This window comes from Ursus maritimus, unplaced genomic scaffold, assembly GCF_017311325.1.
Source record: "Ursus maritimus isolate PB19 unplaced genomic scaffold, ASM1731132v1 scaffold_24, whole genome shotgun sequence".
Lineage (NCBI taxonomy): Eukaryota > Metazoa > Chordata > Mammalia > Carnivora > Ursidae > Ursus > Ursus maritimus.
The window spans coordinates 3976646-3991439 of record NW_024424897.1 but is presented as its reverse complement, the minus strand read 5'-3'; the positions used below and the strand labels follow the sequence as shown (position 1 = coordinate 3991439).

At 59.4% G+C, this 14794-nt stretch overlaps 1 protein-coding gene and 1 long non-coding RNA gene across 8 annotated transcripts; one reads left to right on the top strand and one right to left on the bottom strand.

Annotated features, from left to right (window-relative positions):
• Window positions 1-2235: 2235 nt before the first annotated feature.
• CUNH17orf99 (chromosome unknown C17orf99 homolog) lies at window positions 2236-12583 on the top strand. Of its 7 annotated transcripts, none has more exons than XM_008693811.2 (6): window positions 2236-2381; window positions 2794-2826; window positions 8904-9200; window positions 10408-10677; window positions 10850-10946; window positions 11953-12583. In XM_008693811.2, exons 1-6 carry the CDS (start codon window positions 2345-2347, stop codon window positions 11957-11959), a joined length of 741 nt encoding a protein of 246 aa, XP_008692033.2. In that variant the 5' UTR covers window positions 2236-2344; the 3' UTR covers window positions 11960-12583. The 7 variants fall into 7 exon arrangements, with proteins under 7 accessions (XP_008692033.2, XP_008692032.2, XP_040496060.1 ...); XM_008693810.2 differs by having other exon boundaries at window positions 2237-2381; window positions 8901-9200; XM_040640127.1 differs by lacking the exon at window positions 2236-2381 and adding an exon at window positions 2453-2664 and having other exon boundaries at window positions 2794-2822; window positions 8901-9200.
• On the bottom strand, window positions 8434-9817 carry LOC103665782. The gene is made up of 3 exons (XR_005837313.1): window positions 9779-9817; window positions 9281-9507; window positions 8434-8718 (listed from the first exon to the last, which is right to left on the bottom strand). It is a non-coding gene; the product is annotated as an uncharacterized LOC103665782 (long non-coding RNA).
• Window positions 12584-14794: the final 2211 nt, after the last annotated feature.

Sequence of the window (14794 nt, the reverse complement as noted above, 5' to 3'; positions counted from 1 at the left end):
TTCTCAGGCCCCACCCGCCCTCCTGACACAGAAAGTGTAAGGGTAAGGCCCAGTGCTGTCTTGTAATGAGCCCCCGGGGGCGAGGCCGCCCATGGTGCCCAGCGGTGGAAGGCTGCACTGGATACCGAGGCCCTTGTCACCTTCTCATACCTTTGGCGGACAGTCCCTGAGAACCAGCCAAGCGCAGCTCCAGGGGAAGGCAGCCTGGAGAGCCTTGGGGAATTCAAATTGTGGGCCTTTGCTCTGCTGAAACATGGGGCTGACACCACCCTCCTCTGAGTGGTTGTGAGGATTAAATGAGCAATTACTTATCGAGTGTCCTCACATGTGCCTTGAGTCACTGAGGCTTTATTATGGCCTGACTCCATACAACCTGGGTTCTCATGAGTCCTGTCCTACATGCAGCCCCTGGAGAGAAGGGGCAGAGCAGCCCAGAGAACCAGGCTCCTGTGCAGACCCCCCCCCCCAGTCTGGTGGCACCCAGGTGGTGGCAGGGGTGGGAGAGACGCCCTCTCCCACCAAAGCCCGGGGGGAAATATCTCTCGAGGCCGCCCACCACGCTCTCCTCTGACCTGCTCCCCAGATACACTGATGGCAGGACGAGGCTTCTCAGGAGCTGCCTGAGCAAAAGCCCCAACCCCTGGGCACAACATGGAGGAAAAAAGCACAGTTTTTGGAGACAGATTGGCTGCAGCCTAGAGGATCCCTCCGTCTCTCTTCCGTCCTCAGTTCTTTCAATTCCTTCCCCCAGCCACTTCAGTGGAGTGAAGACATACTTTTTGGAAGGGAATTTGGCTAGGAAACTAAGAGAGAATGCTCTTGCTCCCCACATGCATGGAGGTAGGTGGGTCCTATCCCCATGGTGTGAGTATGGACCCCACGGGGGTCACACCCCCTGGGTGTGAGTTAGGACTCCGCCGTGGCAAGTGACAGCTGCTGATTCTTGCCTGCTGGGCAGACGGAGGACCACCGAGGTGACTAACAAATCCAGTCCCCAGGTGAGCTCCGAGACATCAGCCCCCAGGCTCCGGCAACACCCACCCCCCAGCTCTCGGTCATCCCTGCTGCTGCTCCCAGGTGGGCGCTAGACCAGCTGCCCACCATGCCCAGACCTCTCGGGCCTCCGCGGCCTTCCCTGAGGAGGGCCAAGGGTACCGGAGGGCAAGGCTGTTCATGCCTTCCTTGGGTCAGGTGCTCACTGCTGGGCTGTGCAGGGCATGGGTGTGTCGAGCTCTGCAGGAGAGAACAGCCCCCACTGGAAGCAAATGGATCCCCAGGGGCGGGACAGCTTCCCCGAGGAAGGCAGCCAAAATGGGCATTTCCCCGCACAAACTGAATGAACCTGTCTGGCAGCCCCAGCCTTGGCTCCCGAGGAGGCCCGCTGCCTGGGGCAGGCACGTGCCAGGGGTCGGTTGTGGGGCTGGCGGGGTCCTGGCCCACGCCTCACCTGCCCCCTCCATTCTCTCTGGGCTCCAGGCTGCCCTGAGCCCCAGCCCTGAGGGGTCCCGCCCGGGTCCGGCCTTAGTGTTCTTAGAGGTTTCCCGGTCCACCCCCCCTCCTTCTGGGAGCTCTGCTGCAGACTGCTGAAAGGCCATGCCACCGCAGATGATGTGGTTTGACCTCCTTCTGGTCCAACTGGCACCGGGTCCAGATCCTGGGGAATGACCACCATCCACCGGCATGAGGAAGGGCCCCTCCCCTCTCTGAGCTGTCACGCGGCATCATGCTCCCGGGGTGACCAGGGGCCTCATCCGGCCTGAGCTTTAATTTGGGGCCTGAGCCCAGTGTCAGCCAGCCAGCAGGTGCCCCAAAGGTGGTCACTAATGAACGAGTGTGAGATGGGCAGAGGGGGCCTCTCCTGCCTGCTTCTCTAATAGGTCCAGCCCACCAGGTCTCTAGCTTATATGTCAGACTCCCCTGGGGGGTTTGGGAAGGACCTTCACGATGACAGGCCCATCCCAATAATCCAGAATAAGGATCCTATCTCAAAATCAGAAGATTAGCGACCTTAATACGCCCTTGGTGGGTAACATACATATTCCAGGGGTTAGGACGTGGGTGTCTTCCTCCCCAACAAGCCCAGTACAGCTCAGCAGTGGGGGCTGAGCGTAAGCCCTGGTTTGGCTCCAAGGCCCAGGGGCCTCCTCATCCCCCCGGAGGGTGTGGGGGCCTAGCTGTTCTGGGCCCAGCCCTGGTTGCTGAGGCCATGGGGTGCTGTGGCCTCTGGGTTATCTCCCTGCTGCAGGCACCCACCCTAGGAGCATCCCAGGGGCCCCAGAGTGGAGGTGGCGCTGCTGAGGGAGCTCCTGCGAGCCTGATCAGAGGCCCTTACCCCGGTGGAGGCATGAGGCTCCTCCTGCTTTTCTGCTGGGCCACGCTGGGTGAGCTAATGGGGACGTCATCGGGGGCCGGAGGGACCGCTGCCAGGGCCTTGGGAAAGCAGGCTGAGGGTGCAGGGATGCCAGTGAGCACAGGAGAGGGACCCAGAGGCACGGACACTTCCAGAAGCACGAGGACAGAGAGTGAGAGATGTGGGCTTGAGTCTCAGACCAGCCCCTTACTGCACAATGTGGCCCAGTGAGCACGTCAGTCTGTGGGGCCCACTATTCACACATCCACAAAGCAGCTGATGACACTGAATGTTGTGACCTCGAAAGAGCTTCTGTGAGTGAGGACGCTTGCTGAATCCTGGGCCTCCCTTCTGGCCCTGGCAGGAGGCTCTCTGGGTGGTCTCTGGCTTCCCCTCCACCCTGGGCTCCCTGCTTACCGCCTTCACACCCTCCCCTCTTCCAGCCGCCAGCAGCTTCTCCGTGGGGCAGGAGGTAGGTGAGTAGCCCAGCGCGCTTGAGGGAGATGGTGGCTGCCGTGGTGGCTGCCGTGGTGGGTGCCGTGGTGGCTGCTGTGGCTAGGGGAGGCTGCTGACAGTGAGCGGGTGTGTGGTGGTGGTCAGATGGACAGTTCTGGAACTTGGCCTCAACCCCTGCAGGGCCCTGGAGGGCATGGAGAGGAGCAGCGTGAGCAGGCCAGTGGGGGGCCTCCAGGGGACTTGGGGCAAGGAAAGAGCTGGCTTCCAGCTGGGCTACGGGGGGGTGGGGGGAGGGAAGGGGAGCAGAGGTCGTGTCCCAGTCTCTCTACCCCAGGTGCCCGATCTGGAGCAGGTCTGCCTAGTGGGTGTGATCCGTGGAAGGGCAGGGGCATCGGGGGGGGGGGGCCCGTGGGCCGAGGAAGTCCAGGCTCCCCCAGAGTTCCGGCAAACAGTCTCTCAGAGGCAGCTGGAGGGCACGGTGCCCCTTCTCCACCAGGGGGTGGTACAGAGCCAGGGGGAGGGGATGTCTCTGGTCCCACCTCCGCGCGTGCCTCCCCCACCTCCCTGCTCTGGCTCCCCCCGCCCCGTCACACCCCCCCCCCCATTTCTAGCTCTGTGATCCTTAAGGTCAAGGTGGTGGGTCACCTCCTCCTCTCAGCAGGCGGGGGGTGGGGGTGGGGGGCTGGTGTTCCTCCCTGACTTGTCGCCACCATCACCTCGCCTGGGTCACTGGGTCACCGAGCTGGCATCATCTGTCTCTGTTCCACTGAAGGGTGGGTCTCGCTTGAATGCGGCACAAGCAGAATTATCATTTCCTCATTTGCTTTAAAAACAAACACGTCAGTCCTGGTGTTTCTGCTAAAAAGAGAGCGGCTGGAGGCGGCAGACATTTGCGTCCCCGTTTCGGGAAGTACCTGGCCGGGGCTGGTGGGCCCCCCTCGGCCCCTCACTTCTGCTCAGTCTCTTGCCCAACAAGCCCTGCTAACTGAGCCCCGGAGAGGCCAGCTAGGAAATCATTCACGCCTTCAACAGAGACTGCTGAAGCACTGTTTGGTGCCAGGCACTGTTCCAGGCCCCAGGATGGGTCCACAAGGTGCAGAAAAAAAACAAAGATGCCCCCCTTTCCCATAGCTTATATGCCAGTGGGGCTGGGGGGGAGGGGACGGATGACGATGACGGTGACAGTAAGTACCTTCCACAGTGTGCTGGAACCCGGTAAGTCCTAGAGAGAAGCAAGCAGGGAAGAGTGGAAGGGAACACGGGGAAGGGTGGGGAGGCTCAGCATGTATTGGGAGATTGTCACTGAGAGGGGGACACCCAAGCAGGGACACGAAGGAGATGGTGGGCAGCATGAGCCTGGACCTGGCCTGTGAGGCCTGAATGCCCAGTGCAGGAAGCAGTGGGGAGGGAAGAGCTTGATGGGGAGGAGGGTTGAGTAGGGAGGGCTCTGTGGGCGTAGCTACGGTGGGGGGGGGCGGTTTGCATGGAAGCCATGGTCTGGTTTGCTCTTCAAAGCTGCTGTGTTGAGAAGAGATGGGATGGGGACCAGGGGTAGAATCTCGGGGAGCCGTCAGGCTGTTCCGGGGATCCAGAGGAGAGATCTGGTGATAGCCAGAGCCCCAGGGAGAAGTGACCGAGATATATTCTGAAGGTCAGGCCAGCAGCGCGTCCTGAGGGGGGGATAGGATGGGAAAGAGCTGGGGAAGATGATCCCAAGGTTTTGGGCCTGAGCAACTCGAGGGACTGACCAACAAAGTGCAGCCTTACGGTGGAATGTTATGCAGCTAAACGCTTCCGGGGGAGCAAGAAGCAGGGCACAAGATATGGGAAGTTAGGGAACTGAAGAGCCAGGATGTTGGAAAGATGATGTCTGTGTATTTTGAAATCCCCAGACGCTGTGGCCGGTGTGGTATTGAGAGTGGTAGGAACCAGGGGCAGGAACCTTCAAGGAATGATGGGTGTTTCCGGGTAACTGAGCCAGGGGAGCAGGGTAGAATACGTCTGAAGACAAGAGGTTCAAGCCTGGTGTTTAGGGAGGAAGGAGGGAGAATAGTCCAGAAATGCCAAGAGGATGTCCACCCCTGTCCTCCCTGGTCAGTGCTGGGGAGGCTGCGGGCACCCCGCCACCTGAGACAACTGCGGACGCTGGTTCCCGTAGGCATCGGTGCGGTGTTGGAGTGCCAGCCAAGCTTATGTTCCAGAGGGTTCCGAGGGAGAACGCCAGGATCGGGAAGGTCGGGGAGGCGGTGGGGTAAAGGGGGACGCGCACAGAGCCTCCTAAGGGGGGGCAGGGCCGGGAGGATGACCTGGGGGCCTGGGGGGCCTGTGGGGCTGCCATGACCGCACAACAGTGTCCTCCTTCAGGGGCGGCTGTCTGCATGAAGCACGGATTCGAACTAGATCTTACTCCCGAGAGCGAGCGGAGGAACCTTGATGGAGTGTCCTCCGTTTATCCCTAAAACCTGTGTGGCATTTCTCAGCGAGGTTCTAGACCACTGCAGAAGAAGCCCTTGGAGGGGTGTTTTCTGGGGCTGCCGTGCGGAGTTACCACACGCGAGGGTGGGTTAAAACAACAGCAAGCCGTTCTCGCCCAGCTCTGGAGGCTAGAGATCTGAGATGGGGGTGTCGGCAGGCAGAAGCCGACCCGGGCCTCCTCTCTCCTGGCTCCTGGTCGCTCCTGGCAGTCCTAGGCATTCATGGCTGGTGACAGCATCCCTCCAACCTCTGCCAGCATCTTCACGTGGCCTCTCCCTATGCGTGTGGGTCTCTGTCTCTCCTGTTAGTAGGGTCACCCTAATCCACAATGGATCCCTGGATTGCATCTGTAAAGACCCTACTTCCAAATAAGACTCCATTCACAGGACCTGGGGGATAGGGCTTGACCATATCTTTTTTGGAAGACACAATTCAACCCTCAACATGTAGGCTGCTTGTTGAAAATCAGATCCCTGGATACCCCCTCCCCGCCCCCCGCCGCCTTAGGTCTAATACATCCGATCTCTAGGATTGGGACTCAAATCGCCAAGCCTCTGGTTATCACAGACACAAGTCTGGAGGCGGGGGGTGATCCTGAAGGGCCTCTGAGCCGTGGAGGGCGGCAGCTCCGAGGTCCCCGCATCCACCCCAAGGGGCTTCCTTCTCTCTTTAGCAACAGAAGGGGGCTCCGCGTGGCCACCCGCCCAGCCCAGCCCAGCCCAGCCCAGCCCAGCTTGGCTCAGCTTCTGGTCTGAGCATGGGCCTGTCTCTTCACACTGAGTGTGCCGTCCCCTCCTCCAACGCTCTGATGCGCTTGATGCATTTTTAATGGGATGCCAGACCTCTCATTATCACTGGGTCAAATGCATAAACTAAACGATCAACAGACAGAGACCACACCAGTCTTGTCCGAATAGAAAGTGAATGCCCCGTTGCCTAGTGCAGTCAGAAGCGATTCTGGTCTGTGAGTTTATGTAAATCAAGCTTCTATTATTGGCCCTCGAAATGGAAACTAAGGCAGCCCAGCTTTTTCTTTCAACTTTTACTAGTCGTTTCCCCCCAGGAAGGGAGCAGAGAAAAGTGTCATGGCACCGAGCCCCCTGAGCCCCCATTTCCCCCTTTGGAGGGAGATTCAGGCCCCAAGAGCATCTGGGCAGTGAGGAGCTGGCCCTTTGGCCCGGGTTGCATCCACAGAGTTCCTGGCGGCAGTGTGCAAAATGGCGCCCCAGAGACCACACTGGGCGCTCCGCACAGCTTTACTTACTTCGAATCCAAGACTTTGCGTGAAAGCCTGTTTGAAAAAAAAAAAAAAAGTACTAATATATCGGGATTTTCATGCTGTTGAGAAAGAGACACAGATGAGAACACACTTGTTGATGTCTGTGCAGCCCTGGGCAGGGCTAGAAATCTGATTCTGGAAGGCTGCTGATGGTTGTCAAGACCACGGTTTCTCAACCTGGACTCTTCTGATATCGGAACTGGATGGTTCCATTAAGGGGGCTGTCCTGTGCGTCGCTGGATGTTTTAGTGACATCCCTGGCCTCTACCCACGAGATGCCAGGAGCGCCCCCCTTCGCGGCAACCAACAATGTCTTCAGACACAAAAGTCCCCTGGAAGCAAAACCAAAACCACCCCTGGCCGAGAAACACTGGTCTAGAAAGAAATGTGCTTAGTGGTCAGAAACTTCAGGATTCCTAGGAAATGTCTCTGAAGGAAGCACATTCTAGTTGGTTCCAGGTCTCTGATGGCAGTGTGGTTTCCAGAGCCAGTGTGTCCTCCCAGTGGGGCAAGGGTGGTGCACCGGGCAAGGATAGTGGGATTTCGTCAACCCTTTCCTCTACGCCCCCGAGCGCTGCCCCTACACACTCTCCCTGAGCAGACACAGAATGCAGCCTCCCTCCCAAACCCCCATGGAGAGGCAGCCTTGTTTCCTCCCGACCTCTGTCTGGGAGAATTCAGTAGGGGCAGCAAGAGGCCCAGTAGGAAGCTCTTAGAAACGTCTTCTGCATCACACTGAATCCAGGATCTGCCTGCAACACAGAGCAGTTATCCCAAGCAGAGAGGCAGGAGGACTGCAGGGTGTAACTGGAGAGTGGGTCTGGCCCTGCGGCCCCCAGGTGCTGTGGCATCTGGCCCTGCGGCCCCCAGGTGCTGGCAGCACCCAGTCTCCTCCGAGGGCCTCCCTGCTCTCCAGAAATCCTGCTTTCCCAAGTGGCCTCTTTCTCTCTGGCTCAGCTCGCCCCTGTGGATCTGGGTCATACCCTCTACCCTCTGACCGTCCCTTTAAACCAGATGTTGGCCGCTCTGGGTGCAGGGGCCTGGCCAGCTGCCCTGCATCCCGGGTCCCCTGCTGGGTCTGGCACAAGCAGGAGGCCTCGGGTAGCGGAAGGGAGACAGGCATTCAGTGTGCAACTGGACAGTAACTGCCTTTTCATGAGAGGGCGTCGTTCAGCCAACAAACAGTAGATTTCTGGTCTCCTGCCTTGGGCCAAGGGTACAGTGACATGCAAGAAGGACTCCAGCGCCCGTCCCCTGCCACTTACAGTCGACCAGCTTGTTGAATCTAGAAGTTGAATTCGGCGTCAGCTCTCCTGACCTGTGTCCCACACTTCTCCATGCTTCCTACTCATGTCCTAATTTCATTTTATTTTTGTAGGAAAATGTTCTGGGCAAAAAAAATCTAAGCCCCAGAGGTAGACTTTTCTCCAGGAGGGCTTCCTTTCCTTCCTCCCTCCCTTTTTACAATTGAGGTAGAATTCACGTAACACAAAATTAACCATTTCGAAGGGACGATTCAGTAGCATTGAGCGCGTCCACGATGTTGTGCAACCATCCCCCTATCTAGTTCCAAAGCATTTCCGTCACCCCGAAAGGAAAGCCCCGACCCAGGAGCAGTCACTCCCTGTCTGCCCCTCCCCCAGCCCCTGCCAACCGGCAATCTGCTTTCTGTCTCGGGGTTTTCCTATTCTGGACATTCCACATGAATGGAATCGAAGATAGGTTGCCTTCTGTATCTGACTTCGCTCCCTCCGCGTGCTGTTTCTTTCTTTCTTTCTTTTTTTTTTTTTTTTAAGATTTTATTTATTTATTTGACAGAGAGAGACAGCCAGCGAGAGAGGGAACACAGGCAGGGGGAGTGGGAGAGGAAGAAGCAGGCTCCCAGAGAAGGAGCCTGATGTGGGGCTCGATCCCATAACGCCGGGATCACGGCCTGAGCCGAAGGCAGATGCTTAACGACTGCACCACCCAGGCGCCCCTCTGCGTGCTGTTTCTAAGGCTCGTCCGTGCTGTAGCATGAATCAGAACGTCACTCCTTTTTATGGCTGAGGACTATTCCATCGCGTGGCCAGACCACGTTTCACTTATCCATTCATCCACGGGCAGATGCATGGGCCACTTCCGCCTTCTGGCTGCCGTGAATCGCGCTGCCATGAGCCTGTGCGCACGTAGCTGTTAGAGTCCCTGTTTTCAATTCTTTTGGTCTATATCTAGAAGTGGGATTTGCTAGGTCATATGATAATTTTTTAACTTTTTGAGGAACCGCAAAACCAGCATTTTCTTAAGGTGCTTGATCAATGTTGGTTTCCTTCTTCCCCCTCTGACCCTCTCACCTGCCAGAAGTCACCCCTGAGACCTTCATCGCCTACAAAGTCCTGGAGGTTTTCCCCAGAGGCCGCAGGGTGGTCATAACCTGCCACTCACCCCAGGCACCCCCGCCTGTCACCTACTCCCTCTGGGGCAGCCAGGGCACTGAGGTCGCCAAGAAGGCGGTGAAGACCGGAGAGCCAGCCTCCTTCAGCATCAATATCACACTCAAGTCCAGGCCAGACCTGCTCGCTTACTCCTGCCAGGCGGCCTCCCCCCGGGGTGTGCACTCGGCCAGCACCAAGCTGCAGATGTACTGGGAGCTGTGGACCAGTGAGTGCACGCTGGGGGCTGGGACAGGGGCAGGGGCTGGGCTAGAAGGCAGGAGACTGGGGACAGGACAGGGTGCTCACCTCCAAGGCCACTCTGGGTCCCTTAGGCCTGTTCCCAGAACAGTGTAGCTCCTGGCTGGGCCCCAGGGCCCCATCTTCCAGCGGGGGCCTTTGGGGCGGGACGAAGTGACCAGGGCCTGGGCCTCATCAGTTGAGGTCTGGCCTCATGCTGATAAAGGAGGTACTTTTTGTGCTTTATCTAGTTGAATCTTCACAGCAGCTGGAGGGTGGGGTTCGTGGTTCCTGGCCTATAGAAAGCCCTTGGTGATTAAGAATGTTACCCCAGGCCAGTGGCAAAGGCTGGTTTCACCCCACTCTGTCCAGCCCCCAAACCTGTGTACTTCCCACTTCTTCCCTGATCTTAATTCAGGTGTCCCTCCTGGTGGGAGGCCCAGGGCTGGAGGATGTTGCCCAGGTGGGCCCCTGGCCCCGTGACCCCACCCCTGAGAGGAGCCAGCCTAGTGAAGGAGGGCCCAGGGTCTGGAGTCCTATGGTCAGGGTTCAAGTCTCCACACTTACAGGCTATGGGTCTTGGGCGAGTCACTCAACCTCTGTGGGCCTAGTTGCTTCATCTGCAAAACAAAAATAATAATAGTTCCTACCCCAGGAGGGTAGAAAAGCTTCAACGGAAGCTTCTAGTAGGTGGTCAGTATGCCATAAGGGGTGGTGGTTGTTACTCACCCGTAAGGCTGTTTTTAGCATTAGGCTGAAGGCCCTGGGGGATTCTAGAATCTAGAATCTTGTAAGTGACAGTTCTTGTTCTGAAGGAACTATTCCAGTAAAAGAGCCAAGACTGAAAGAATATAAATAGGGTTGCCAGCTAAATTTCGCCCAGGACATAGTCAAAACAACAAATTATTCATTTTTCACCTGAAATTCAAATTTAACTGGGCATCCTGTATGTATTTTTTATTTGGTAAGCCTGACAACCCAGAATATGCCAAATGTGAAATTGCATAGTACACGCTGCAAATAGGGTAGAAGCTCAGACACGAGATAGGGGGAGTAATCCAGAAGGCTGCCTGGAGGAGGTAGCAATAAGAGTTAGGCCTCAAGGCTCGTAGGCATTTTGTAACAAGGAAATTTGCTGGGGAGAGGGTAGTAAAGTCACCCAGGCGCGCCCGTGCTAACCTCTTCCACCCTACCAGAGCCCGTGTCCCAGCTGCAGGCGAACTTCACCTTGCTGGACAAGGCATCGGGCCCCAGGGTAGAGATTTCCTGCCAGGTGTCCTCGGGCAGCCCACCCATCACCTACAGCCTGGTCGGGAAGGACGGGTCCGTCCACACGCAGCAGAGACCGAACTACGGGCAGCCTGCCAACTTCTCCTTCGCCCTTACCAACACGTCCAACTGGCTCCAGTGCCAGGCTGAAAATGACATCAGTGTCCAGTCCAGCCCCTTCAAGATGGTGCCCCCAGGTGAGAAGTCCCCTTGGTTTCCAGAGGGACAGCTGGCACTCTGGGTATGGCAGTGGGAGACGGAAGAGCTCCGCCTCGCCACGGTCAGGAGCGGGGAAGGGCGCTGTGAAGCAGCCATGCCCCTCCGGCCCTGCCTAAGGGCGGCGAGCTCAGCCACCCCCCTCCCTCACAGGACAGCTGCCCCAGGGGGCTATTGTGGTGCTGACTGGGAGCCTCACCTCCATTGCAGCTGTCACCTCCTGGTTGCTAGGCCCGGCCTTGTGGACCAGGTAGGAAATGGGTGCAAGGTTTGGGGGCACAGTGAGGATGGCGGGTGGCGTATGGACCACCAGGAGCCCGGCTGGAGGCAGCGGGTGGTGGGTTTGTGGGACAGGGCCGCCGCCAGGCAAAGGGCCATGTGGCTCCTGCGTGACTTGCAAATTTCACGAAGGGCCTACTGGGTGCCACGTGCCTGCTGAGGGCTCGCACATCCCTGGCTTTATCCGACCCCGATCAACACTCCCAGTAGCCCTGTGATGGAGTCACTTGGCCTCTGGGTGGGGCGTTCACCTGTCTCCCTGATGGGTCTGAGAAGGGACCCCATGAGTAGGGATGATCCCCCCCCAGGGACCAGGGTGGATGAAGGGCATCTGCTCTCCATGGCAACCACAGAAGCCAGTGCTTCCCGGCTGGTGACATGAGGCAGGGCCAGACCTCCTGGGGTCCCCTCTCCAAGATTCTCACTTCACTGACTTGTAAAGTGACCAGGGCCTTTGTGTCGTCTGTCCCCCGGCCCCGCAGGCCTCTGTGTGCTCCACCTGTCTGGCCTTTGGGAGCTGTCACCTGTGCCCCGTGAACTTCTCACCTCCCTGGGCCTCTAGGATACTGCCATCTCCTGGTTGTCTTCCTCCCTCCCTGGCCAGGCTTCTCAGCAGCCATTGTCTGTCCTTGGTACTCCCCTTGTCTCATCTCTGGGTCCCTCCCTCCCATCTCTGTCCCTTCCAGAGGCCAGACTCACGGGAAAGCCGTGTCCCCTCTCTGAGCCTCTGTGTTCCCTTCTATAAAATGGGGTATAGAGACTGGGCTCTCACGCGCCATGTGACCAGGGGCCAGCGCTTGTCCTCTTGGTGATTCAGTTCCCTCCCCCTTCATTTAGTGGGGTGACTAAGCCTCACACCCCTTCTGCTGCCCAGGGCACTGATGCACTAGGCACCATAAAACTCCCAGAGGCCTTGGGAGGGGGCGGCTGAGAGGTGTGTTTGCCTAACCTGGAATCTTAACTCCTTTGTCATCAAGGTTGTGACCAGAAGAGGCAGGCCTGGCAGAGTCCCCTCAGGAGGGCCCTGGTCTTTGTCCATTGCAGAAGGACCCACCATTTGAATGAAGAAAAAGCCTGCCGGCCCTGATTCTTGGAGCCTGGTGCTCTTCCATGAACACACATGGTGTTAGGCTGAGGATTTTAGGATGAGGTGGGCTGTGATGGAAGGGGAGGTCCATAGGAAGGGGAGGCTCTGTGTGACCCCTGTCTTCACCCCTCAGCTGCTTGTCACCGTCCATGCAGGTCTGGGGAGAAAGTGGGGTACATTGTGAAAAGGCCCAGCTGCACCAGCCCACCTCCCTCACAGCTGTTCCCCTTTTCCCTGGAGTGGCACCCCATCTCTGGTGGCCTAGTCCTCTGGCCCCACCTACTCACCTGTCACGGTCCAGCTCACGTGGGAGGACTCTGAGCCCTCCTCTGGCCAGCACCCCCTTAATCCTCACTTGCAACTAGCAAAAAGCGGCTGGAGTTTTTCCTTGCCAGTCAGCTTGTGGCCCCTAGGGAACGCACCCCCCCCCCCCACTCGGCCTTCCCTGTTCAGATGCTCTAAACCATTTGGGGGTGTGTTGGGGGAGGAGAATTGGATTAAACCCTGTCCTCTGCCTGTCACCCTGGAAACTTTGTTTCTGTTCGCACACCATCTTGGGCATGGAAGTCTGAAGTCAAAGATACTTGGGACCTGGTCCAGCTGGGGAAGATTTGGCGGGGGCGGGGCTCGACGCCACCCCAGGCTTAACTCCAGAGAGAAGCAAAGAGTGACAGGCCAGTCAGAGAGTGCGTCCAGGCTGTGGCCGTCCAGGCTGTGGCCTGCGGTTTTGGATAGAATGGGGAGAGAAGAGGGGGTGCTTATGAGCCTGGGTCCTGGGCAGGTGATACCCAGACAGGCACCGAGTGAGCTTCCTGGAGAAGAAGGCGGGAGGGCGGGGGCAAAATGTGGGTGGGGTAGAGGGGCGGGCCCGCCGTGCGTCCCTCTCTTCCTGAGCACTCTCTGGCCCTTATCTGGGAGAAGGGGGACGAGGCCCGGGCCACGAGGTGGGCTGGACGGCTGTCCGCGGCCGAACGCAGGCCCCGCCAGCTCTACTCGCCACTGGCGGCGGGCCGCACTTTGCCCTCGGTCCCTGGGGCCGCGCTGGCCACGCCCTGGGGGCGGGGCGGGGCGGTGGCTGGGTCCTCGGCGGTCCGCGGCGGCGGCGGCGGCGACGGCGACGGCGACATGGAGAGCGGGGCCTACGGCGCGGCCAAGGCGGGCGGCTCCTTCGACCTGCAGCGATTCCTGACGCAGCCGCAGGTGGTGACGCGCATCTTGTGCCTGGTGAGCCTGTGGGGGCGTCGGGCCGGGGGACCGGACTGGGCCGCCGGGCCCGGGCGGGGGAGGGGGTTGCCGCGAGCCTGCGAGCGCGACAGGTGGCGGCGGCCGAGGCCGGGAGGGTGCGGGTGGCGCGCGTGGAGCCGGCGAGAGGGCCCGGACCCCGCCGCCCTCCCGGCCTAGGGCCCCGTCGGCTCCCACCCACGGGCCCCAGCTTCCCCCACCTTCTCCTGGTCCCCGCTGCCCCCCACCGGTCGGGCCCCGGCGCGGGGTGGCCCGGAGGCGCCGCGGGGAGCAGGCCTGTCGCCCTGCTGGCGGTGGGAGGAGCTTGGGGCAGCTCCAGGACAGGTGGCGGGCGTGCTGAGACTCCGTGCTGGGGGAATTCTCCGGGAAGGGGCTTTCCAAAGCCACGTGGGGTACCGGGGCAATCTGGCTCCCCAAAACAGTATCTCCCTTCCACTCTGGAGCAGGCCGCGGGTCTGCTTCCCCGCAAGATCAGGGGACCCCAGGATGTACCCTTCCCTGTGAGGGAGGGGAGCCCTCCAGCACCAGGTTGGGGGGGTGGGGGGGTGGTCACAGGCTCTTGGACAACCAGCTCCGGAAGTTGAAGAAGGTGTTAGAGAGTGGGCAGGCAGAGGGCTGGGACTGAAGTGCCCGCGCCATGCCTTCCTGGGACTGGAGACTTCTGAGGTGTCCTAGTGGCACCCATGCCCCCTCCCTGCCCGATCGTGGGGTCTGCTCCAAGGGGCAGATGCCCCGGGTGTTGGGACGGCTGTACCAGGAGTGGGGCCTGGCACACTGCTCCGAGCATCCCGGAGTTCCGGCTTCATCTCCCGCTGGGGGTGGGGCTTGTGACTGCCAGCTCCAGAGCCTGTTCACAGACCTTGTTCCAGCAGGGCAGGGCTGGGGAGAGGCCTGGGCCCCTCCCGGTGAGAGCCAGGTGTCCAGATTGTCCTGCATCCCAGCATCTGCTGACACGGGGTGGTGGCCTGGAAGTTTGGGGAGGAGATGAGGTGACATGAGGCTGCTCCCAAGGGCCTGGAGCCCCTCCCAGAGTTCTGGCTGGCATGCCCCCTTGCACGCCCAACTGGGACCTGCAGGGTTCTGAGTGCAGAACTGTGTCCACAGGGCCTGCCAGTCAGACTAGCCGGGGGTGTCCTATGCAGACAGGACTCACTTATGGGCAGGAAGCAGGCTGGGGTTCCCTCAGAGGGGACAGTCACGATACCAAAGAGGCCAGTAGTCCTTGTAGGAAGACGGCTGGCCAAACTGGGGAGGCCAGGCTGGAGCAGGAAAGAGTTGGGGGGGCACCAAGGAGTGGGAGTCTGGGCCACGGTCTTCTGCTCAGAGCGCACTGGCGTGCCTCTCCTGAGCGGGGGGACTTGTCCGTCCCCGAGGTGTTCAGGCAGAGGTTGGGTGCCAGAGAGGAGACAGGCAGAAGATAATCTGGGGGCGAGGCTCCGAGCCTGGGTTTCTGTAACTTTGTGGCCCAACTCCTACTGAACCACGATGAC